General features: G+C 43.7%; 1 protein-coding gene across 2 annotated transcripts in view; it reads right to left on the reverse strand.

Moving 5' to 3' along the window:
- The window catches only part of SPIC (Spi-C transcription factor), a 68,783-nt gene that overhangs the window by 22,080 nt on the left and 18,927 nt on the right, over nucleotides 1-27,776 (reverse strand). For both annotated transcript variants that reach the window (XM_078655853.1, XM_078655844.1), the window contains 2 exons: nucleotides 10,298-10,428; nucleotides 8,149-8,266 (listed from right to left, as the gene is read on the reverse strand). In XM_078655853.1, coding sequence (XP_078511979.1) covers nucleotides 8,149-8,266; nucleotides 10,298-10,428 — 249 coding nt within the window. The remainder of the gene's footprint in view (nucleotides 1-8,148; nucleotides 8,267-10,297; nucleotides 10,429-27,776) is intronic.

Below are 27,776 nucleotides of genomic sequence, written 5' to 3' on the forward strand. Positions count from 1 at the left end.
TTCGAGTCATCCCAGGAAGATGCGGATTCACATACCTAACCTCTAATGAGGGAGAAACGGTACCAATAGCATATAAATCTCATTTGTACACAGAAGCTGAAAAAACATTCAGCATTAAGGAAAACATTGTTCATGCGGTTCAAACAGCTGTAGCAAGAGAAAAAGACCAAGCTGACGGCAGACGGATTACTGTTGTAACAGCAGAATCAGCTTTTGAGGCATTAACAAGCCCATGTAATTTACCTAATATGGCATTAAATCCAAAATGGTTACAATGGGAAAATTCCCTTGATACAGACAAAGTAAATTACCACTTTGGACCGAACATGAAAAAATTTAAAAATCTAGAATATGAAAGAGAATACCCTCTGCCAATCGACATTCTACCCATACGACAGTACGCCTGTGTAATATATACAGACGGACATGCTCAACCCTAGGTTTGGGGAGAGCAAGCATACAACGCCACATGCGAGATTGTAAAAAACGTGTGGTGCGGAGGTAAATTGAGACCTCTGGTGACAAAATCACACTCGGTAGAAAATAATTCAGAACAACAGACTGAAATAATAGCGTTAAGAATGGCGTTAGATAATGCCGATCGCGAATTCCCGACACTAATAGTGTGCGATTCGTATTACTGCGTCAAATCATACAATAACGATTTACAGAAATGGATTCAAAACAATTACAAAGATGACACAGGTGCCACAATAAAGCAAAAATCGCTTTGGGAACAAGTAGTTCTTTTACAGAAAGAACTACCAAAGACTCACGTGATGACTCGTGAGTCATCAGCGTGATGGCGTTCACGCTGCAGGGAATTCATTGGCTGAGACAGCCACAGCGGAAGCAACTAAATCGGCTTCCATAGCTACAAAAAAGCGTTCCGAAAAATACATTGACGGGGAAACAATGCTAGCTGTGAAAACGTCATCAAAAGGCGACTGCTCAGCGCTACCCATCACATATCCACTCAATTATACATACATAATCAATGCAAACTCCGTTCCTTTTGCTCAAATCCCTGGAGTGGGGGATAGAGTAATTCCAAACACGAACAGGAGAGGCTTGTTAATAGCAGACGCACATATGGGTGAGGGTCTTAGACACCTCAAGCTTAAAGATTCTCTAGAAGAATTGCAATCCACATACTGGTGGCCAGGAATGAGTCTGCAACATCACATATTTGCAAAAAACTGTCCAAACTGCAACAGAGATCGGAGTGGCGACCGAGACGGTGTTTTACCATGGCGGTTCGCTCAAGACGGGATTGAACAATAAATATATAAAACCCAGTATGATTAATGCGTCAAATTAACATATAGAGACTATCAACACTTAAAATGTAGACCCCAGCTCTCGGCTGACGTCTGAACTGTTATATAAAGATTTGCGAGTCTAAAATGGCATATACGCATGGAGCATGCTACATTCTGACCAATGTCCTGCTTTTAGCTCTCGAGCTTGTGGGGGGGCATGGCCAGCATGGGCACTGCATTGCGGGACTCTTGTCACTTCCTTCCTGAGGGAAATGGGATGGTGTAAAGAAAAAACCAAGGCATAAATCAATCTATAACGGCAAAGGTATTAGGTTCGGGAGCTGGGTGGGTCAAACATTTAATAAGTGTCCAACGTAGTCTTAATAACCTGCCAAGAAATTCTCTGAGAGGTCTCAGTCCGTACGAACTATTGCTTGGGACTAGAATGTTAATCCAGGACCTCGATAGTCAAACTTCAGTGGTTAAAGAAAAATGCTTTGATATCAAAGATCGTTTGGCTATTTTACAGGACTTAAACGAAAAGAGAAAAGACCTGAGCAACATAAAGTTGAAACAACAGCCAACAACCACTGAAGAGAAACCACCTGTCCCAGCAAGGCCTGTCTGGATTCCAAAAATCGGGGATCTGGTCAGAAAGAAGATCGCGGTAAAGAAGGAATTTGGGCCTTCTTACAAGAAAAGCAGTACCTGTCTTGTCTGTCAACGGGACAAGATCAGTAGTATAACCGCCCCTTGCTGGTAAAAAGGAGAACCGAGTTGTATCCATCGACCTGGTTAAACCACAATCATGTGGCCGATAACAAGTAGTAGGCCAAGTGGACTCCCAAGAAGTAGTAGAACACCAAAGTTTGCTACAAATACAGAGGTTCAAACTGAGAGACTAATCACAATTGATAAACCTACAGTGAATCAACAAGGACTATGCAACAAAGCCATGGAACTTAAACCTCTTGAAACCCAAATCAAAATCTTACATCAAGAAACACCAATCTACAATGATGTAACCATTGACTATGCTAATGAAACAAAGCAAATTCCAAAAGCGAAAAGGAATCCAGAAGCAATTGAAATAATTGACAGAATAGCATCAGGCTACTTCATCAACTTCGATGATTTTTCTGAGGAGCCAAGTGAACCTGGGGAACAGCCAACACCAAAAACCTTTAAAGACAAAGCACAGGAACTCTTTCACCAAATATAAGAAACCTATCTAATTTCTCCATGGATTGAACTTTGGGTGGCACTAGGAGTATTCATCCTCATACTTTGGCTCATCATGGTACTATGCTTGGGACATTTCATTGAGGGAAAATATGTTACAATGGACACAGCAAGTCAGAAAATCAACTTGGTCCTGAGACCACACAAATCTTCACACATCGAGAAAAGAGAACTTTCTTCAGTGAACTTCACAGTCAATCCTATACCCGGTGGGGTAGCATGGGACAAAACTGATTACGAAATCTATGGTCCGGTTGAGCTGCTGAAGTATCCTCATCAATTCAAGATTTCATTGAGTGACTTTGTAAAATCAAGCACATTCGCTGATGATTGGGACTTTGAAAGTATTAATGATATGATGTCTTATCTAGTGATGTCAGCTAAATTTACAGAACATGATTATTTACAGGGTTCATCTAATTATGACCAGATGTATTGTTTTAACCACTATGGTAACCATTATCTGCATAAATCTGCTCAACCTAGAAATGTTTTAAATTATAATCAATGGGAACATTGTGCAACTCCACCAAAAGGCAGTTCGAAAACTTTTTATGACAAATATTCATACTTTTCAGGGTTCAACACAAGCAATGCAGAAACATTTTATTTTAAATTATCAAATAAGACAGGAATGAAAACGATGCTTACAAATACAAAATTAATCTATTCAGAGACATTTTTTGAAAATATGAAAACATTCGGTTTTGATTTCTGGAACAAAAATATTGAAACAAAGACAATCTGGGGTACAAGAGATTGGCAGGTGCAAGGTATAGAATCATTATTTAGAGCCCGCATGATCCCAGAACAAATTATATTCTTGAATGATACAATTCAACAGACAACCTGTCTTGGCCTAGCCAAAATTAAAGACTTGAACAAACCGTCTATTCCAAAACCAACACCTGACAGTAATAGCACTACAGATGTTGAGATAGACGTATCCCATATTTTAAACCAAAACAGAACACATCCTGAATGGAAAAAATGGTTGATCTGGCCCACAGACACAAATAACTGTCAAGATAGATTCCTGAACAAAATACAGGGGTTCACATTGACCAGGCTAGACCCTAGATACTCCCAAAGACAACATCCAGGGATAGTAACTACTTACAGTGTAGGGAAACTCTGCCTCGAATGGCTACAAACATCCACACTGGCGGAAATTAAGCAACACTTGACTTTACTTAAAGAAGGTGCTGACTTGCGTGATTTCATTATGGGACCACACAAACAGCGTTAAAAACGTTTCATAGCAGCCTCTATATATGCAGCTTACAACGAAGCTTGGAAAGTAACTCAAATTGAAACAGCAGAGAAAATACGGAAAATTGACCGTGTTAATTTGGAAAAATCACTTTCTGTTGTGGACAATGGGTTAATGACTCTGTCTTCCAGAATATATTCACTGGACAGTATTGTATCTTCTGCAATCGATATAATAGAGCAAGACTTACTGATGTTGCAACACGGTCAGTCCCAATTACGTTCTATTGAACAGCTTGGCTGGACGTTACAAAATCTGCGTTCAGGCTATGTGCCTTGGCGTTTATTCAACACAACGTCATTATTCAGTATCTTTAACCTTACTGATACACAAATCAGCTTGGCACAAAAGGGTGCTGATTATACAATTCTGAGCATTGAAAAACTTGAGAGATTACCATTGACAATGTCAGAACGACCCGTCATTGAATGGATAATACACGGAATCATAACTATTCCAATAACGACTTTCCAGTTTCGGTACTGCCAAAAATATATACAGGCAGGCCAGTATGAAAGGTTGGGTAAAGGATACATTAAGTCAACATGGAACTTACCTTATACACACACATGTAATAGTAATAAAGGACGGAGTGTATTTCTTAGTGGTAATAATTGTGAGACATCACTAAGTGGTATACTTCTGTGTAAAGGTATAAGTTTGCATGGGGCCTGTGAAGGAACTTCAAATAATCTTTCATGTCACCAGCTCGGCACACCTGCAACACAAATAGAACCATTCTTTGAAAGACTTTCTAATGGGAGTTACATTCTAATTGTAGATCACAGATGTTGTGGCTTGCTGCCAGAAAAACCTTATCTGGTAAGCGTGACTTCCATGGTCATTTGCTGTGAGCGAGTATTGTTCCCGAATGACACCCCAGACAGGGAGGGAAGGTTATGGCCCAGTTTGAAAATCTCTTCTATTCGAATAGATACTTTAAGCAGAATGAAGACTGTGCTCCTACAGACACCAACCCATTTGACGTCATCAAAAGAAACGTATGATCTCCAAGTTGCAAGGACAACGGGAGAGATACATGCATTGGTATCAACAAATTGCCCCCTACACTTCGCAGAAATGCTAAACGAAATCTTAAACATTTCTGATACAAGTGGTATCACGAGTGTATTTAAGACAGTTTTTTCGGACTGTTAACCCCATTCAAAGCAGTCCTGGGTATTTTTCCAAATTTCGTCCATTCCATCTTTGGCGGACTTTCACTCCTGTTGGGACTCGTAGCAGGCATTATATTTTTGCTACTCCTGCTTCGTTATGGCAAACCATGTCACAGACAAGACTCCAGCAACAATGGAAGAAACGATCCTAGCTATACGCTACCAGGACCGCATAACTAAAGTCCTTGGATTAGCCCGGCTAAGAGATCTGAATATGACCTGGTTTCTTTCGTTCAGACCCATATGGCAGAATTGTGTTATGCCTGTATTGAGATGCATGCTATGCGGCAAAGAATGCGTGTTAGACACCTGTCTTACACTACAATCAGAAGTACCATTGGATGCAGATACTTTGTTGGGTCCAGTAATGGCTCATGCATTGTGCTGTCCCCAGCGGCTACCTATCTTGATGACGGCATTCGTGGAGACTTCACCACTACGATTGAAGGGTAGTGAAGTACAGGATGAGAGCAGCATCGACCAGGTACGACCTTCTGTAAGCAGTTCTGATCAAACCATCCTTGAAAGCGAACATGCGCATGACTGCATGGTAGCGACATTTTCCAACCTAGTCGAACTTTCAGCAGAAGCTGTAGACTGTTTTTTCGAGAGTCTGTCTGAAATGATGTTTTCACCCGAACAGAGAGAATAACTTTAAAACAAACAAACACACAGCGTTCCCTGAACTCTGAATTTGGCCTTCAGCTTTAAAAAACAAAGCTACTGAGAACTTTTTTTCTTCCCCTGAAAACGAAAACTTTTTTCCAATTTCCAAAATATTTACCTTTTTGGCACTTATCTTCTGCTTAGAGTAAAACTATTCCTAGAGAACAGAACTTCTATTCTTAGGAACTCTAGAGACATTACATTACCTCGAACTCTAGCTTATATGCAAGTAATTGTATTTATATGTGATGAAATGGTCTCGCAATTTTTTTTCTGTATTAAGAGCCATTTCATGTGTAATTTCGCAAATCATTCATGCTGATATAAAATGTGCATCTCCTTTTTGAATGATTACACTGCTTGAATGCATACAGTACCTATACTCATTTCGTGTATTTCGCATACACCATTTTTAACCACTTCCATGCTAATGACAAGGTCAGCTCGTCATGGAGTTGCCATTCATTTCAATGGAAATTACAGTAAAAGTCTTCTAGTACCCTAGCATCCAAGTTTAAATACAAAAATGTATTTTGGGGTGGTTCGGTATACACATGCACTGTTAGTTATGTTTACTATTGCTTAGGTTAGTAAATATGTACATAAAATCGTGGAGTGGGTGTAGTGTGTTTATCTAGGTACCTATATCGATACTCCTATTTCTGACCCTTGTCCGGTTAAGAATTCACTAGTATCCATACAACGGCACAGAAACCCGTTTTCAGATTAAGTCATAGCGCATGCTGTCACATTAAGCAAGCACTATTCCTCCAGCCCCCTAGAAAGCACAACGAGTTCTCAAAACAAACCAAACCTCCAGCAGACCTGGGAAATCCCCTGCAGCTATTGTTTTGATTTCGCTCGAGAACTCCTGAAAAGAATGTAAGAACGACCAGTCCTTATGACACTCTTACAGACGTCTTATGTCCATCCTTACGTCAAACCCGGCACCTTTCAGGTATAAATATACCGACGCTGCCCTAAGCAAAGACACGGTGGTGATGAGCTTGGAGCAGCGCTACTTGCCGGAGAGCCCAGCTGATGCAGGAAGCCCACGGACGCTGCCCCTCCCTTTTGACGCGCTGAGAGAGACGCTGTCTTTTCTCCTGCCGAGAAATCCAGCCTCCGGCGTTTCCGGCTTGCCCTCGCGGGTAACTGGGATACCGAGTCCTGAGAACGAGATACCAGCCCTCCTACCTTCTAAATCCCAGGTACTGAACTGACTAACCCCTTACAGAGAATTCTTGAGTCAGATTCTTGGCAAAGCAAACTTAACTTAAACTGCTACTTATTTACTCCCGCCCACGTATTAGGCTTAGGTCAGGTACACCGGGGTAGGCGTAGTTAGAAGCACCAGTTGAGTACGATTAGTCAATGTAAATATGTATGTATAACTTTTATCCATTTTAAGTATCATATGGCTAAGAAACCATATCAATGCTTTTACAGTATTATTTTATAATCCTGCTTTTACTGTATGCACTTTACTTAACTATAAGTATTGCAATAATAGCGATTCATTTCTCTTGTATGAGAAAAGAGACTGATCAATAAATGACACCTTTTATTGAACACGCCCGTCTCTTCTTTTCTCTACAAACTGGTGGAACTAAGAATGCACGTACTGACTGAGTAAAATGATTGTCTTTTGTTTTCACACGACTCTAGAGATATACTCTTGATTAGGGAGAGCAAAGTTGTCATGTTCTATGGTTGTCAGAAACTAAATCCCTTCTTGTCTATCCAGGGAGGTTAAACTCCTCCTTGCCTATTCGAGAAAGTTTCTAGTGAACTCTGAGCTAGCTGGCGCACACAAAACTTTAAGTCTAATATCGACAGTAGAAGACCTAGTTAACCTCTGTCCTACGTCTATACTATTGAAGATATTATTCCAATGCGCAGAGCCTATTGGGATAATAGGAACCACACTACAGATGTATGAAAGAATGAATAGATATGGTGGTTATCATTGGGTAGATGAAGGGTGAAAGTATTGATGGATAGATGCTTGGATGAAAGAGACATGGAAGCTCTTCTGGAATGAGTCAGGCTCACCTGCTTCAATTTCTTGGCACCATTAGAGCTTTAGCTCAAAGTGGGTGGGGGTATTTTAATTATATGGCTATTACCTCGTTAATGATCAGACCACTGGAATAAAAGTTTTTGTAAATAACTGTTTATACATCTTTATTTTAAAAAAATTGACATAATGTGAAGCTTTTTATGATGGATTGGTGGATTTAAACTAAATGAATCACACTTGGCCTAAAACAGTAACAAGGTGTTATATTAGGAGGGCTTGCCATTGCTTCTATTCTCTTCATGCATAGCGTTAACATTAGATGCTCCTTCTCCCTCCTTTGAAAGCAGGTGCACCCAACAAGACATTAGAACAGGCTATTACAACACAATTGTAAAACGTCCAATAGCTAAAATGAAGTAAATCACCACAAAGTCGTAATGGACATGAAGAACAATCATTTCCCTGTCCAGGTATATAGTAATTCAATAAGATCCTTTGTTTCACCTTTTACTCCTTTTTGATGGATAGAAGTGGTAAGCACGGTGTGTATGACTTGATTTCCTTCGACATTTTGTAGACATTGGTTGATACTTTCATCAGGATACAAATCTTCAGGAAAGCTCTGAAAAAGATAAGCAATTACACTGTGCAGTGTGCAGACTTGTAACAGGTAACAATTCCGTAAAGTACAGCATTATAAAATACAACTTTTAAGTTGAGGAGCAACCATGCACAGGTTGTAAAAGACCTGTCAGAAGGTGAATTCGGAAAGCAGATATTATCTTCATGTAAATGTAATGCCTATTTTCCCTTTCATTTCACTGACTCATGTTGTAATGTCTGCAAAACAATTCAAACATGGCTTACTCTGAAAGTCAACTCAGAACGACCAACGTGGATTGATAAAAATCATGGGTAATATCTCTCACTTAAGCTGAGGGACATCATGTGATGGTAAATGAAGCCCCAGCTTACTTATATTTACGTGAAAGTGAGATAGAGAAGAAACTACGTCACAGATAGAAATAGAAACCGGAGCAGAGTCGGTGCCATTGCAAAATTGTAGTGATCAAGTCCACTCAGGTAGAGGTGGGTCAGAGAGGTTTATTCAAGATTATATCAAGACCCCACCAGAAGCAGCCAGCATGCAGCTCAGCCCAGCCAACTGTGCCTATTTGACTCCCAACATTCCATGTTATGTCACCACAGAAAGATTTCATTGGCAGGGCAAGAATAACATTAGAGTCAGGATACAACAAACCTCTTTGTTTGAGCAAGGATTTTTCACAGAGTCATACAATAATTTAACCTTTCCCCATCAAATCTGACATGCCTGGTCTCTTTCCATCAGTGATCTCTTTATGAGAAGAAGGTGTTTATTAAATCTACAAATGTCCTAACTAACCCAACGAATGGATCTGACCGAAGCTTTTGTAGCCCAATTTATGTAAACCTTAGTTGATTGAATCAGCAGGAGTACCGTGTCCATGGGATTCAGAAAATGAAATAAAGTGACCTGGCAGCTATCTCAAAGAAGTTGGTTTTCTCTAGCATAGCTAATGCACTTTGCTAAGATCAGCTCAGCTCCTATTTACGGATCTGGATAGGTTTTTAAACAGGGCTAGCATTGAATAACGTCAATGTAAACGTGAAATTAAATTGCTAAAATCTCTGAAGCATTTATTTTTCATTTGTCCTATCACTGAAGCACTAGATTTAAAATGTTATTCTTCATCACAAACATCATAAAAATATCACAGTAAAATACACAACAGTATTTATTAATAAAACCTAGAAAAGACTGGCATGGTCAAAAGCAACAGTATGCAAAAAAACGAATTGAGATCAATTAATTTGACTGGTATTCCTGAAAACAGTTCATAGTAGCAACAATCACACAATCAGCAAAATCCATTTCAACAAATAATTATAAAGTAGAATCTTATTCCTAATACTTTTGATTTGGTACGTAAAGCCTGGTTAGCAAATCCCATTGCAATATCAGAGTCAAAAGTGGGGGGCATCTGCAAAGAAGCCCAGTTTCCAACAGCCACTCTCTTACCCATACATCTACTTACAAACCCAGTGACTCACCCATAGAGCCATTCACACAGCCACTCAGTCTCTCATACAGACACTCACAAACACCCTCATCCACCCATAGGGCCATTCACACAGCTACTACAATCAGCAATACAGCCACTCACACACACACTCATCCACCAATACAGCCACTCACACAGTCACTCACTACCTATACAGCTACTCACATATCCACGTATTCACCCATACAGCCACTCACACACCCATAAAGCCACTCAGACATCCACTCCCACACTGGTACATACCATCACAGTGCCATTCTGACATATATTAGAAACACTATCAGTCATTAGTAGTAAAATAGGAATAGTCATTTTACTCATGCAGTAGCTTATAATATATCTTAGTATATATCCTTCATTCTGAGAAATGTTTATGAAACACTTACACTTACTGGATGATGTCATCAGTGATGTCATTTCAGATGACATCAGTGATGTCACTGACCAAGCCATGAGTGATGTAATATGTATTCTAATATCTGCTCACACAAAGGCAAGCATTAACTACACAGACTGGCAATGAGGAGACATTGGCAAGTTTGACTTACTAGATGGTCCTTCCAGGTACCACTTGGTTCTTCCACAGGTGCAGCAGAACAGCTGCTTATGTTTGTCATGATGTGAGGGTGGCTGTTGGTGAAGGTCTGGTGTTTTTCCCATTCACAGTGTGATGCAGAAACTAAGAAATACAAAAGAAATTAACATTGTATTGTACTGCAATTGTATTTATATAGCACTTACTCCTCCTTGAGAGGTGTTAAAATACTGTACTCTGAGCTGAGCAATGCTCCATGAACCCAAAGTTAGTGGTTAGACCAGTGTTAATTGGTTGTTGGGATTATTATTGGGCTCTCAAGGAAACCATTATGTCCATTTACTTACAATTCTTTGTAATAGATTAAGTTAGTAGAAGTTAGGTGTGCTCATTTGAAGGGGGGAAATTAGTTCATGTGGATGTTGGTGGGATTAATAAACAAGCTAAAGGGGATGCTGTGGTATTACTTATGAGGTGTGGGTAATTGTCAGAAATGTAATAATAGAGATTAAGGCAAACACACATGTGACAACGTAGGCTCTGTTCAGAGAGAGGATGCGTGCAGAGACAGAAAGTAGGGAAGTGTCATTAAAAGGTAAATAGGAAAGGCGACAATGACAAGTATTAAGTCTAGGTCATTTTCCATAGAGGGTTTCATAAATATAGAGGAGACTTTTTTAAATAGCATACAATTTGAGGCTGCAACATTGTAGAAAGAAACCACATCTGCAAGTGAGATAGTGCTCTACTACGTAAATATGATAGGCACTAGATTAAGACAGTCTGTCTTTGGCTCGGCTACCACCACTTCAGTGGGGTAAGCTGGTGAGCTCAAGAGTTGGAAGGGTAAAGTAATGTCTGGGTGCAATGCTAGAAGGAAGTAGTAACCTTGTAATCATAGCAATTTGAGAGGCTATATGAAGTAAACATCAAAAATGAGATTCTGCAAATGCTGAAGTGGAAGTCTTCTGCCATTCACCATACAAATTTGCCTCATCATATTATTTATAAAAGCAAAGTAGATCCTTTTTGATACCCTTAGTTTAGGATGGATTAAATGGAGGAGATAAGAGCCTCTCTTGTCAAAGGAAATGTATTGCGTTCATTCCTATAGGTGAAAAGTGTGGATCAAGACACTGAAGTGAAGGAGGTGGAGACACAACTACCTTTAGAAATTCCATGAAGACTTTGTTAGTAAGATGATCGGTATTACAAAAGGGGCCTCACAAGCATCTGCAGCCCCTTCTGTAATTTCAAAGTACCACGGGGTGCAAAAAGTGGGCACAACACCAGTTGCGACCCTGGGGCACTAGTATAATATGGCCCCAGATGTTTTCAGAAGACTTGGGACCAGGCAAGGCCGGTACAGGTAACAGCGGTGGGGCAGGGTGGGGCGGGGTATGGCGGGGTAGAGTCAAAAGACAACAGGATAGAGAAAGTCGCCAGCGATGCGGCAAGCACAAGGTAAGTGGTTTAATTTATTTTCCTTTCCCTATCCCTTCGTCTGTTGTCTCTTCCCTGGCCTGCACTGCCCACCGCTGTTACCTGTGTCGGCCGTGCCTGCTTAGGACACAGGTGGAAGCCCCTGTTAATACTGGATATAAGTTCTGATTCAGTTCCTGCAACGGGAAGGACACAAACCTCACTCAAAATCCTACAGCCCAGTCACGTTCTATGTGGAAAAATGCACTGTTGGGGCAGCAACTAACCTTTATTTCTAGTGTTTGAAAATACATGTGGTATATCACTGTCAAAACCAAAGGGGATGCTGGACGGAGTGTTGAACATTGCAAGCACTCACCCCCAGTCAATTGATCTGGGTTTAATCCATCATCATTCCTTAGCTCACTACGCCACTCCAGTTCAGACATGGCCAGATGCAAATCAGTCTGACCCTGTGCCTCATGGGAACAGTCCAGCCCGAACTGCCAAGCCTTGTCTTCCTTGGACCGGAAACAAGCATCCTGGGACCGGTTATTGGCTAATCCCCTTTGGTTTTTGCTTTGTATAAATACTGTCAATCTGAATGTACACTCCCAGAGGTCAGAAATGTACAGAAGCGGCTTCGTTCTAGGCTTAAAGTACATTTTGCACTCTCAGGTGGCAAAGTCATAATTTTAATTTTGCTAACATGTTAAGAATCACACATGCTAAGTAATCGGAAAACATTACATATATTGTTAGTTTTTTTATCTGGAGATTTCTGGGTCTAGTAGCAGTTTATAGCACCTTGCGCTAGAATGGACAAATTTGGCTCACGACAAGCTAATGCAGTGGGCTGGCTGAAAGGTGGAGATGGCTTAGATTAGTAAGGTTTAGGCAAACTGCTACTTGAGCTAAACAAAGTTGTGTCACTGTTATGTTCAGCTGGACACATGACTCTTAGGTGGTTTTTGACCAAGCAAACCTGTAGAATCTTTAGGCTCTACTCAAGAAGCATACGTTAAGTTTTCAAATATATTATGTCTATTGGAGTGACTAATGAATTACAAGGTGAACATTTAAAGTTACAAGCATTAACAACAGATATGTAATATACCAACCCATGTAATCACAGGCATACATATTGTTTATATGCATTCCATGCATGTATTTTGCTTATCATATTGAAGCCAGCCATATGGGCTTTGCCAATCCTGAGAAAAGCCGCATAAAGGATTGTTTTCTGTATAGAAAGCATATAGGAGCTACGTAATAGAATGTGTCAAAAAGTGTCATGATTCAGTGCACCTTTCAGATTTAAAATAGTCCCTTATGAATTCCAATGGAAGTAATTCCGTGAAAGTTGAATGACACATCAAAGCTGATAGTATGAGGCGAGAGAGAATATTTATCTGGGTAGAACCAAAGCCTATTCCATGTATGTAATATTGTAATATGAATTGTATTGCATCATAAATACAAATGATCGCATTGAAAGACAAGCAATTAAAATTATGTACATGGTAAAACGCAGGCCCGGACTGGCCGTTGCGGGCACCGGGCAATCCCCCGGTGCGCCGCAAGGGGGGTGGGGCGGTTTGGGGCCTCTGGGGGCCGATTTTGTTACAGGGCCGTTTTTGCAGCATAGAAATCGGCCCTGTAGCAAAATCGGCCGAGACGCGGCCCTGGCACAGAGCTCGGTCACCCCGCAACACTCTCCCCCCCTCACAGGGGGGGTGGGGGTGGCTGGCCGAGCACTTTGCCAGGGCCGGTTTTCGTTCCCACCAGTCCGGCCTTGGTAAAACGTTGTTAACGATAGGTCTTGCAGACAGATGACAAACCAAACGTATAAATGTCCCCTTTATAAAAGTGCGATGACAGTTCCCCCTCACTTAACAAATAGTCTGGTTGGGTAACTGAAGGTTCTGCATAAAGTCTTTTGGTTCGTAAATATTTCTTCGGTAGACATAATAAAATATTAATTACAATCTTAAAGCAATTAAAGGCAGTCAATATTTAAGAACAAAACCTTAAAATCCATAGATATAAAAAGTATCACCACAGGTTTAAATTAGCTCAAGCAATTAAAAAACAGCGATAAACAAAATACCCCAAATGTGTGAGCTTTCAATGAATGGGGCGTCATTTGAAGAGAAGCAGTATCTAATTGCATCATGTGTTGTTCCACAGTTTGCACAACTGTCAGACTTCAAATACTTTTTTCTTAAGCACAGTGACTTGGGGCCTACAGAAACAATATATTCCAGTGGCTTGATCGGGGTGGCGGGTGGGACGGAGCCTTTCCTCCTCCGGGGTCTTTGTGTAGAATAGGGGTTCTTGGGCGACAGGCACACTGCAGGGGTGGCTTTTTAGATTTTTGCAGGGGTGCAGGGTGGGGGGTGTTTTCTTGTTATTTGGGGGGTGGGCGGTTGGGAAGTTCGTTGTTTGTGTGTTCTGTTTTCAAGGCGACTTTATCCTGTATTTGAAGATGTTTCTTGTGTCATGCTCATTGGTGGGGGCTTTTGACTTTGCTGGGTGGGATGGGGGGTAGCGGGTTGAGATTTGTTTCATGGAACGTTAACGGTCTGGGGGATCGTATCAAACGGAGTGTGGTGTTGAAATGTATACGACGTTTATCTCCTGATATTGTTTTCCTGCAGGAGACTCATTTGGTAGGCAATGTTTGTCATGCGATGAATAGGTGGGGCTATCGCCTCGTAGCACATTCGGGGTTTACCTCGGGTTCTAGGGGTGTGGGTATCCTTGTTCGGGCTTCCTTCCCCCTAGCTATTGATGATGTGATTCAGGATGATCGGGGGCGATATGCTGTCCTCGTGGGTCGCTATGAGGGTCGTGCCCTCTCCCTATTTACTGTTTACGTGCCCCCCGGCTTGCAGACTTCTACCTTTTCCGATTTGGGCCGTGTGTTGTTGGACCTCCCTGTTAGTACTCTCTTTCTGGCTGGTGATTTTAATTTGGTGTTCTCCGGTCTCCACGATCGCCACCCCCCTAGAGATACTCCTGCGGCCCAACAGTGGTTGGGTGGGTTTTTGGATACCTTTGGCTTGGTGGATTGCTGGAGGCTTTTGCATCCTACTCAGCTTCAATACACCTTTCACTCTGGGGCCCATGGGAGTCTGTCTAGACTAGATTATTTCCTGATGCCTGCGGCTCAGTCGCCAGCGGTGCATGAGATTGTACACCTACCCAGGGGTATTTCTGACCACTCTCCGCTCTGGCTCCGTTTTGAGGTTGGAGTGGAGGCTGTGGGCCGGGTGGCTCCCATCAATCCGTGGTACCTTACCTCCCCCGAGACCCGCAGCCTTTTGCTTCAGTCTTTGGACGCATATTTTCTGGATAACGAGGGGTCGGTTTCCTCAGCGGTGTCCCTGTGGGAGGTCTTTAAGACGGTGATTCGTGGGCAGGCCCTCTCCCTTATTGTTGAAGCTAAGAGGGCGAGGAATAGGGAGGTGGTGGACCTTGAGGGAGAGATTTCTGCATTGGAGGATGCTTTGGAATCGGGTGTCACGTCTGCGAAACTCCACGCCCTGGGTCTGAAACAATTTGCCTATAAATCTATGGTCACGGATGCTGCTAAAGTGATGTTTCGGGAGCAACAGGGTCGTTTGTATGATGTGGGGGACAAAGCGGGTAAATTGCTGGCATGGCTGGATAAGAAAGAGAGAGCTAATCGTGTGGTGCCCGTGATTCAGTCTTCGAGTGGTGAGAGTGTGACGGACCCGATTGGCATAGTTGACTGTTTTGCTGAGTACTTCCGTGTGGTATATACCCCTGTGTCTGTGAGAGATGTGGCTGACTCTCGCCTTCTATTGCGTGATATAGCTCTGCCCAGTGTCTTCGATTTGGATCGTGTAGCGTTGGATTCCCCCTTTACTGTTGATGAGATAGCTACTGCCATCCGTTCACTCCGTTCGGGCAAAGCATTGGGCCCGAACGGGTTGCCAATTGAACTGTACAAGTTACGTCCCGACAGAGTGGCGCCTTATCTTCGCGCCATGTTTCTGGAGTCCCGTGAACGGGGTATTCTCCCATATGATCAGCGACTGGCCACGATAGTGGTCATCCCCAAGGATGGTAAACCGCGTGACCTTTGTTCCTCCTATAGGCCCATATCCCTGCTGAATGTTGAGCCCAAGGTATTGGCGAAACTCCTGGCGTCCCGCCTCCTGACGGTCATTAGTGGCTTGGTCCATCCAGATCAATCCGGATTTATCCCGCATCGCAACACGGCTCTTAACCTACGTCGTCTCCACGGTGCGATTGCGAGGGCGGGGCTTCTGACGGAGCCGGCCATTTTGGCATCGTTGGATGCCTCAATGGCTTTTGATACTGTGGAATGGCCTTATCTTTGAGCGGCTCTTGAGAAATTTGGTTTCGGGCCTGAGTTTATTGGTTGGATCAAGTTATTATATGCTGAACCTCTGGCGCAAGTAGTGGTTAATGGTAGAGTTTCGACCCCTTTTACCCTTGGCAGGGGTACCCGTCAGGGCTACCCCTTGTCTCCGTTGCTTTTTGCACTCGCCTTGGAGCCATTGGCTGCATGGCTTCGGTGGGAGCCTTCGCTCAAGGGGATTCGCTGGTCACCGGACTTTGAGGACCGCGTCTCGCTTTACGCGGACGACATTCTTTTATATCTCACCTCCCCGCGTAAATCTCTGACTGTTTTATTTGATGTTCTCGCTTCATTTGGTGCCAACTCAGGCCTCGTTATTAACTGGGCCAAGTCCTGTGTGTATGTTCTTTCGGGTGTTTTACCCCCATTGCCGAGCAGACTTCCTATTCAGGTGGTCCAGTCTGGCTTCAAATACTTAGGGATTTTCATTACGCTGGACCCCTCGCTCCGATTTGAGCGTAATCTCCTCCCCCCGTTGCTTAGATTGCGACTGGACGTGGCCCGTTGGCGTAAGCTTCCTTTGTCTCCTCTGGGCAGGGCGGCTCTGTTTAAAATGATGTCCTTGCCGCGATTCCTCTATGCGCTCCAGAATTCCTATGACGACATCCCCAAGACCTATTTCCAAGAGATCGAGAGTCTTCAAAGGCAATTGATTTGGGACGGGCATCCACGTATTGCCCTCGCGAAACTCACCATCCCTTGGTACGACGGAGGCATGGCGCTCCCAGATATCAAGCGACATTATTGGGCTTCCCAGTTGTCTGCTATTAATCACGTGATGTTTTCACCGGGTCGAAATCCTGCATTCGAGATGGATAGACTCCAGCTGCCGGGTGGGGACTTTAATAGAGCGCTTTATTCTCGATCAGCCGGGCGCCATCTCGTGGGCCCGTCCAGGATTGCAGTAACTGTGTGGCGAGCCGCGACTGTGAGTTTGGGATGGGAGGATCGAATGACATTGGCGACGCCGCTTTATGCCTCGGAACGTTTGGGGTGTCTCTGGTCTTCTAAGGGCTTCGACCGCTGGGATATGATTGGGATATGTAAGGTGGGTGATGTCTGTTCGAAAGGTACTGTGAAGTCGTTCCAGGCCCTCCAGGCGGAATACGGTTTGAATGGTAGGGAATTTTTTCGTTATCTACAGGTCCGACACGCCCTCGCCTCAGTCTTGACCCCTGATGAGGCCCTGCCTGAGTCTTCCCCCCTCGAAGATCGTGTCCTTGATGGGCACCTGCCTGATAGCACTATTTCCCTGATCTATAAGAAGCTAATCAATAATCAGGCGGACTTATTGGTCCGACTTCGGGAGGTTTGGGTCGGCGATGGGTTGGAACTGGACGACGAGGATTGGCAATCGGCACTCTCTTCTCCCAAGGAGGTAGCCATTCCTGCCCGTCTCCGTTTGGTTCAACTTAAAATCCTTCATCGAGTGTATGTCACTGGTCCGCATCTGGTGACAATGGGCTTTTCCCTGGATGGGTTATGTAAGCGTGGTTGAGGGTCGAGTGCTACTTTTTTACACATTCTTTGGGAGTGCCCAGTTGTGGCGGCCTACTGGACTGCTGTGCTTGAGGTGATGACTGCTGTGACTGGTGTTGCCCTGCGGCCGGAGCCACGACGGTGTCTGTTGAATGTGTGGGAGCCCACTGACTACTCTGTAGCCCAGACTAGATGGGCTACCTTGGGTTACATGATTGCGAAACGGGATATTGCGCAACTCTGGGGCGCATCCAGGCCCCCTGAGGTCTTGAAATGGGAGGACAACATGGACTGGTCCATGTTTCGTGAGAAGACTGTATATGTGGCCAGGGGCAGACCCAGGGCGTGGACGAAGATTTGGGGCCAGTGGAATGAATATCGTGGGGATATCTGTACCCCTCCCCTTGTAGGCACTACTGATGTTGTCCTATCTCCCTAGGCGAGCGTTCCCGGAACCTTTTCATACTGTTTTGGAAATTTCCGATTCTCCCCGCTGCTCCCCCCCCCCCCCGACCTTGTTGGAGCCTCAGGGCTCTTGGTATGCTCTCCTGATTGTTGACCATCCCCTCCGTTCTTTGGGCTGACCTTGATTACTGTGCATTCGCCTTTTTAGTGTTTGTTTTTCTTTTTGTATAAAACAAAATTCAATATGCTCTGTGATATGTTGGGAGTAATGCTTGGTACTTGATTTGTGCCTGACCACGGGAGTACATTTCTAATTTATTCCTTGTGCCTTATTATTAGCGGCCAGCCCGTGAGGTTGTAGGCCCATTCTTGTATTTTTCTGTGCTTGCTCAAATAAAGGTTTTTGTTGGAAGACACTTAGGGCATCACTATACCACAGCTACAATCTACCACTTACAACATCAGAAACTTACCATGATAAATATCCATCCACCCTAATAATTCCATCAATCTCAAAACACTATATCCTTACACACACCACGGTACAAGAATTCCAGTGATGCACCACGACCCAACATTTTGCATGAAACAACAGCTCCACTAGCCCTTCGCACTACACCGCCAACCCAGCATTCCAGCCACACCCACCATCACAGCATAAGGATGATTTTACCTCCCCCAAGCACCACACCACCACCTGAAATCCATCCTACCACACCACCAAGCACTACACATCAATGCAAACACTGACCTCTTAATACTACACAAGCACCATCAGCCCTATGCCACTACCTACCACCATTGCACCACAGCACACTCATCTGTGAGCACACCATTACCAACCAGTGCTGTACCAGAACGTTCAGCACTGCACCGGCATCACCCAACCGTCTCTGAGCACCACAGCATTCTTTAGTATCATATTCACATTCCTCATTCCTACTATAGCACCATGACACCAGCACCATGTCACCAGCACTGCACTGATAAACCTCAGCATCAAAACACTAACATTGCTTGACTGCATACTATCCTGGGCACTGCACCACCACTCTTAGCAGTAAACCACCACTTATCAGCGCTGCACTACCATCTCCACCAGCCGACCACTGTCCTCCAGCATCACAGAGCTACCATGAGCAGTACACCATTGTTCCCCTACATCAGAACCCTTTCAGAGCATCACTCTGCCACCCCAAATCAACCCCCCTAATAAAGTGCAATTATCTCCTGACGTCACATCTCTGCCCCATCACTAAACCACCACGTATTAACAAGCATTTGCAATGCAATAGGTCTCGCATGTATTAGAGTTTAAGCTATTGGCATTGTAAATGACAATGCGTTTTATTTATTTTTTTAAAACCAAAACTTAAATAAAAGGCATTGTCTTTTACAATGCCAATAGCTCAAACTCGTGTAAATGCGAGGCCTATTGCAATGCAAATGCATGTGTCTTTTTTGGCATCTACAATTCGAAATGGGTTTACTGTAACACACATTTTAGGAATGTGGAACATATAATTTCCACTGTTTCCAATCTTTGTTCCTTTAGAATAACCTGGTTGTCATGAACTTCTGAAACTAGGGGTACACTATTACTGCTCAATGGTCTTTTCAAAATATTTTGAGTGGGCCATAGATATAAATCCATTATTCACCTTTTTACAGCCACTCACACCTTCTTTATCCATTAACAGCCACCCATATGTATTATAAAAAAGCACAATCAGCCTAGAGAGAGAAAATACTAAACTACACTGACTGCAAGATTTTTACTAATGTGCCACATCAGCATCATTGTTTCGGCGAAATGCCTACAGACAGCGGTCTTAATCTGGACATTTAGACAATTCAGAATCAATTATCACAGTCTTAATAATGACCAGATGCTTGTGGTCACGGTATCATAAATAACAAATAGAGTTTCAACTGTGGAGTACCAGGGAACACATTCCATTGCAGAGAACATTCTCTGGCCACTGTGAATCAATTGAAACGAATGTCTAAACTACCTTGACGTGAGCCAAGGTGCATAATTACATGAACATTTTGATATGCAGTTTTCCCGAAAATATACAGATTATCTCCGAGACCGCCACTTATACATTGAAATCCGTCCTGTCCTGTCGTCAAGGTGTGTTACTGATAATCTAAAGAGTGTTTGTGTGTGTGGCGGGAGGTTTACAATGTATGTATCAAGGTGCTTCCCTTTCAAGTTTTGCGCTCTCGCTGTCCCCCGATATCCCAAGGGTAAGTCTATGTGTAAATCAGCTTCCATGCGTTGCCCTGTTGACTTTGGGCGTTTCATTTGACCACACTCAATCAATCACATAGCCGCTGCAACACCTGTTCAGGCCAGCGCTCCTTTTGAATACACCCGCATGTCTATCAACGGGTGTACACCCCCCATTCTAAACATGTTTTTGTTGATAATACGTGAATTTTATATGAAGAGAGAGGGTGAAATGGCAAATGCCCTGAGGCAGACTGTTCTCTGTGACCTAAACCCACCTGTGCCTTATAGTAAACACTTCTTCTCCCTGTTCTCCTTCCTGTGACCTGTGGGTGGAGGTCGCAGTGTGGACAGACAGCAGACCCAAAACCTTTACAATAGTTCAATCTGCAAGCGCCAACTCTGTTACAATTGTTTTGATTCTGAAATTGGAACTTGTATGAAAACACACACCCCTGTTCCTAAATTTGGGACACAGCTCGCTGTTGAATGCCTGGACTGTGGGTGTAAAACAAGTCAGGTTACAGGAAGGTTACACCCCTCGTGAATGCATTTACATACAAATCAGCTGATGTTTCAATTATACGAGTGGTCAGTCCCACTGGAACTGAAGCTCTCCGAGGAAGTTTTTAATCCCGTCACAAGAAGCTTTACGTGGGGGTGCGCGTGCGCTGCTTTGAGGTTTCCCTTCCCGCAGAATCGCTGATGGTGTTTTTGCTGCCTTGTGTCCCCTTTTGAGACCAACTTTGATGCCGACCGGGGCGGAACTCTGCGTGTCTCTGGGAGCAAGCACATGGGAGCAAGTTGGTGTCCGAGGAGAGCTCCGTTGATCTTGGGAAAGCGAGCATGAGCCGGACAGACTACTATGTTTATCCTATCTCGGATTACCTCTGAGCTACACAGCCTGCGGACGACGAATATGAAGACTTCTAGGAAACCTCGGACAAACTGCACCAGGCAAGCAACAAGCGCGGTGTCCCTGAAGCAGGCGCCATGCTCAGTGTTGTCCGGGAAAGTGAAAGCGCGAAGGGAGCCGTACACGTGCACATCGATTGTCCAGGTGTGCAAATGTTGTGTCTCCCTTCGCGCACCAAAGCCATGACAATAGAGGCTCGCCAAGGCAAAGCAGCGCATGCACTGCGTTCGCTAGGCAAGACCTAAAAAACTACTACCATGGACCCATCACCTCTCCAGGAAAACATTACCACCTGACCACGTTGCACCATTACCACCAGGGCCCCAGCACCACATCTCAATAAGCAAAGACCACCCTCAAATCAACACAACCACGTCCACTACTGCACCATATAGTATAAGTACATCAGCCTAACCTAGTATCACCCACCTGCCCAGCACTGCCTTCAGGTTACGTCAATTGAGAGCCTACCCTAAACATGCCCTCTTCAATGCCTCCAGATTCACTAGAGAATAGTATTTAAAGGTTCTCATAAACAGCCAGGTGGCGCTGGTACCTACTCACACTCCAGTCACCCGCAACTCTGGGAGGGAGAAATGAAGGTGAGCAGTCAGAGAAGCACAGAAGTGGAGGAAGTACAATAGGTCCGGCTTCCCTCCGACTTTCCTAACGTGCGGGTAGGTGTCGTGGCGACGTCCATCAAGCGGACAGGGTACCTACATTTGAGGTGCTCAGCACGGGAGAAGACCGTAGATGCCAACTGTTCTCCTTAGTAGGGTCCCACTAAGAAGTGGCAGGAACCTTTGTCTGCCCCTCAGTATTATGTGGTAGGTAGGAACCTCACCCACCGCAGTGTGTAGATAGCTACTCCTTAAAGGTCCTGGTGAATTGCACTTTATCCTCGGGAACAAGTAGCATGTAACATGTTGACCAATGACCAATAAAACTAAGTAGAGCGTGCTCTCCTGGATCATTGCACCAGCGAGCATCCTCTCTTCACGTATTTTAATAAGGTAGATGACCACAACATTAAACTCATCCAGTGGATTATCTAACCTTTTTTAATCCACCAACCCCCTACGTCTACACTCTCCCTAGGGCCATCACACCCACAGCACACACAGCAGGAACAAAAGATCCCCAGTAAAGAGCCCCTTTATGGGTGACCATCAGGCATTGCACCGCCAGCCTGACGAGGAGCAAACTCAGATGATGAAGCATGGCACCTAGCTTGCTGGGTGTGTGAGGGTTTTAGTTCAGAAAGGGAGGATTCCCCTCCTTTTCCTCCATTGTTGGGGACTTCACCCATTGCTTGGTTCACTTGCTTTGCATGTTCTCACCCTGGGGAAAAGTGTACCCTTCGTTGTTTACACCAGGGCCCCAGTACCCCATCTCAATAAGCAAGGACCACCCTCAAATCAACACAACCACATCCACTAATGCACCATATAGTATAAGTACATCAGCCTAACCTAGTATCACCCACCTGCCCAGCACTGCCTTCTGGTTAGGTCAATTGAGAGCCTACACTAAACACACCCTCTTCAATGCCTACAGATTTGCTAGAGAATAGTATTTAAAGGTTCTCATAAACAGCCAGACCGCGCTGGTACCTACTCACACTCCAGTCACCCGCAACTCTGGGAGGGAGAAATGAAGGTGAGCAGTCAGAGAAGCACAGAAGTGGAGGAAGTACAATAGGTGACCCAGATAGTGACTATCTAAATAATATAACAAGGCTTGTTATTCCTAAAGCATTTGCTGTTTTTTATTTCTAATGAATCCCTGAGGCAACAGATGGTGGACTGACCAGTACTTGACATGATTTTACTTCTTTATTTCCAGAGTATGCAACGCATACAATTGAATCGATGATTATGTTTTCAAACGTGCTTCAGTCATGGTCTTTTATCCGCAGTTTAAAAAGACTGAGGCTCTATCGGTGAGAGCTTCTAATGACCTTTATTCTCACTTTTACTTAATACGTTGGAACAGATGTGCATTGTGGTTTTTATTGTCTGCTCTGGATGTTAACAGCGGATAACACCATTTAGAGAGGGTGCCAATTTCTGTTACTTGTTCGTCCACATTTCACTAATGTGGGAAGAGCAATTGCAAGCTGTTAACGCATGACAACACATGGGGGAATATGGCTTTTAGAATGTGATCCCCTGAAGCCACCCAGTACAGCAACAAAAAAACACTATCTCAACCTGCTTCATGTCCCTACAACTAAACCTATAGCCAAACAACAGTAGTTAGTGCCAGCATTCTAAACATTTTGATTGGCTGAGATAATCTCAACAGTCCACACAGGGTACTAGATTTGATTATTGACAGTGTATGCCTGACTTCTTCGCCCAGACTGATGCTTCCAACCTTTGTATGTATGCTATTTATTTCCAGTCTCAGTTCAGACTCTTATATTGCTTGTGAACATTTGCATTTGGTGTAATACTTGAAATGCTATTGCATTTTTGTCCTCTATCAGAACGCCAAATGTCGATGCGTTCCTCTCCCCTGTCTTGCTTTAAGGGCATCTTACATGGAAGTACTGGTATTTAAAAGCAGCCTTTCATAACTGTTCCATATTGCACTAAGAAAAGTAAGTCTAACAATCTCCATGTGGGTTTGGCATGTTCTCCCTCCCAAGAATATAATTTAAGTATTATTTTAAACGGTTAAAAGATATTGCTTACATAAGGAGTACATTCTACTTTATGCAGGAGCATCATTCAATTCAGCTGAAAATTATGAATGTGCCTACGATACAATTGTGATACACTACCTCGGGCGTCAGGCTGATGGGCTGAGGACACCTCGATCCTGAAAGCCTGCTGCTGCCTCAACCTTCCAGGGGTCTAACTGGTGCCCAATAAGGCCCGTTCAACCCTTAGCACTGGAAACTCTCTACACCATCATCATCTTTGGATGAGAGTGTGGGGGTATAGTTGTAATAGAATATAGTGTTTTAAATGTTGTCGTACAAAAATAGCATTAGTATAAATCGGTAAGTATACACTTACTATTCTTTATTTCATTTAAGTATTTTGACAATTTTATATTGTATACTACCTACTGGCGTTCGTCAGTAGGTAGTTATAGTTAGGAACTACTTTCCATAGGAAAAGCTTTTTTTGGTTTGCTAATAACTTTGTGAGACCAATATTTGTTGGTTGCATTAATAAAGGGGAGGAGAGGGTGTAGGGAGAGGAGGAGTGGTCCAGATTTCCTCACACAGGCTCATAGTTGGGCCTGACTGCCCAGGTTATGGTGGTGGGTGTGGGGTGGGGAAAGGGTGGGGGGAGGGATCCTCAGATGCCGATTAAAGGGATAGGCTCAATATCGTTTTTTTTTACACATATATTACATTTATCAGATTTGTCACATTAGTTGGAAGGAATGGGGCTTTGGGTTGGTGAAACTGTTGTATAGAGATGGGGTGCCAGAATCAGGTTAATGGTACAAGCTTGCATGGGCAAACTTAGAGTCGCAACTATTAATATTTGCGGCCTAAATGACTCCAAGAAAAGGCTGAGGCTAGCGGTTAGGATACAATTGCTTGGTGGCAATATTATCTGCCTCCAAGAGGCACATATTGAAGGGTCACAACGGCATGTAATAAAAACACTTAGATTTAGGGTGATTAGTGCAGCAGCGCAGGGTGCCAGGGTTCGGGGCGTTGTGATATTGGCAAAAGGAGGGGCGATTCAATTCACACGATCATGCTCTGATAAATTTGGCCACTGGGCGATTATGCAGTGCTAATATGGTGCGGGGAAGAAAAAGACAGTATGCACACTATATGGATGTAAAAGTGATGACCCTAGTGTGCTGGATACTATTTCTAGTGAACTTGCCCATTGGCCCTTTCCGCTTATTTTGTGCAGGGATTGCAATATTAACTTACCTAGTGATTGGTCTCTGGAGGCAGGATGGGGGTATATGGGTAAGAAACCAAAAGTGTTTCCGGCATGAAGGAATTTGTGTCAGACCCACGGTTTGATCGACTACTGGCATTCGTTAAAGCCAAATGATCCAGGGTATACCTATTTTTCTAACCCGTATATGACACATGCTATACTGGATTATATGTTCATCTCTAATTCATTAAGCTCGAAATGCCATATAGAGAAGTTACCACGGGTTCTATCAGGTCATAACCCATTGGTTCTGTTGATGTAAAATTGGAGCTATCTAAGCCAAACATAAGACCCTGGAAATTTGAGAGATCACTGCTGCTAAATGTTGAATATTGTACACATATGAGACAGCGGATCTTCATGTTTTTAGAGGATAACGTGGGTAGCACATCAATCGAGGTGGTGTGGGCCACCATGAAGGTGGGTATTAAGGGGGGAAACACTGCGGTACTCCCTAAATCTCAACAAACTTGAGGAGCAAACAATGAAGACTTTACAGGATAATCTGGGTGCGGCGGAGGAGGAGTTGGTAAGGGCTGTTTGTGAGGGTAGGATTTGGAGACAGTATAGGGACGGGTGGCGATAGCTAAAACCGCCCTCACTGACATACTGGCCGATAAGGCAATGAGCAACGCAATAATCCAAAAAGAAACAGTTTAGGAGCTCAGTGAACAGATTGGTCACCATCTGGCAGTTCGCACTAGGCCTCAGACCACTTCAAATTTAATTCCAGAAATCAATGATCCTGTTCTAGGACAGGTCTCTAACCCAGATCTAATTAGGGATGCATTTAGGAAGTATTATCAAAACTTATATACGGCTGATATTGGGACTGATCAGAGTAATATCAAGGTATATTTAGATTCGGTACCACAAGTAAAAGTTTTCGAAGGAGATCAGGAAAGCCTTGACAGCCCACCCCATTAGGCAGAGATATTACTGACAATAAACAGCTTAGCAAGAGGGAAAGCTGCTGGCACAGACGGTATCCTGTCTTAATTTTATATCACCTTTTCCAGCCAGTTATAAGGAATTATAAATTAATTGTCTGTGCATATTTGTAATGGTGTGCGATCTCCTGGATCATGGTCCCTTGTGGTTTTCTTAAAAAAGAATAAATCCCCTTTACCACTGGGCTCTTACCGTCCACTCACCTTGATAACTGGTGATTCGAAAATCTATTCAAAACTGCTGGCCAGTCGACTTGCACCAATAATCCATAAGGTTATCTCGGAAAGCCAACACAGGTTTGTTCCCGGGAGGTCCACAATAAATCCCATCCAGAGATATCACCAATGTTGGAGGAGACCCTGCGGCTCTTATTCTGTTGGATGCAGAACACGCTTTCAATTGGGTCTCCTGGCAATATCTATGGACCTCAATATCTAGGCTCGGTATTAGGGACGGTTTTATTCAAGCAGTCAAAACGTTATATGTTGAACCATCGGCAGCTGTAATGGTGAATGGTGTACTCCCAGAAAAAGTTTCAATCTCCCGTTTGACTAGGCAGGGTTGCCCCTGCTCCCCTCTTTTATTTGTGATTTTTATTGACCCTTTTATTTGCAGATTGGAAAATAATCGCCAAGTACCAGCAATATGGTCGCAGAACTGCGCACCTAAGACCTTGCCTATGCAGACGATATTGCCCTGGTTACAGCAGACCCAACTCTGCCATAACGGTAATCGAAGATGAGGCTGAGCATTTCAGGCAATTCTCTGGATATGCTCTGAATCAACAGTTCGGGCTGGACTGTTCCCATGAGGCAAAGGGTCAGACTGATTTGCATATAGCCATGTCTGAACTGGGGTGGCGGAGTGAGCCAAAGAATGATGATGAAATAAACTCAGATCAGTTGACTGGGGTGAGTGCTTGCAATGTTCAACACTCCATCCAGCATCCCCTTTGGTTTTGCTTTGTTCGCCCTAAGTTGGCAAGGTATGCCCAGACGTGGGTCCCTTGTTCACTTTGCCACTGGATTCAAGTTAGCCTGGCTGATAAGGGCTGTGAACCCGAAACCGGTCCCATGATGCATGTTTCCGGTCCAGGGAAGACATGGCTTGGCAGTTTGGGCTGGACTGTTCCCAAGAGGCACAGGGTCAGACTGATTTGCATATCGCCATGTCTGAACTGGGGTGGCGGAGTGAGCTAAAGAATGATGATGGATTAACCCCAGATCAATTGACTGGGGGTGAGTGCTTGCAATGTTCAACCCTCCGTCCAGCATCCCCTTTGGTTTTGCTGAATCAAGACAAGACACAGGTTGTCCTTAATGATAAGATCAAGATGATCGATAAACGGCTGAAAAGGAAACATATCTGGGTATTAGTATATCTAGACTAGACAATGTGGTTAAAGATAATATGGAGCCTTTAATGGAGAGCGTTAAAAAAGATCTTGCACAGTTAAATAATCTGCACTTATCTATAGGTGGTAGGTGCAATGTAATAAATATGCACTTTTCCCCAAAAATCCTATATCTCTTTAGGGCCATTTGTTTAGAATTCACGTCTCAATGACTCAAAGCAATGGAACACATATTCTACCAATTTTTATGGGCATACGCGCGACCTCACCGAGCCCTTAGGTTTCTTACTGTCCCAAGGGATAGGGTGGTTTGGCTCAACTGAACTTGAAATTATACCATTGGGCTTCTACATTGATTTATAGTCGTGAACTCCCCAGAACAAATACAGATA

This window comes from Lissotriton helveticus, chromosome 1_1, assembly GCF_964261635.1.
Source record: "Lissotriton helveticus chromosome 1_1, aLisHel1.1, whole genome shotgun sequence".
NCBI classification, from domain to species: Eukaryota; Metazoa; Chordata; class Amphibia; order Caudata; family Salamandridae; genus Lissotriton; species Lissotriton helveticus.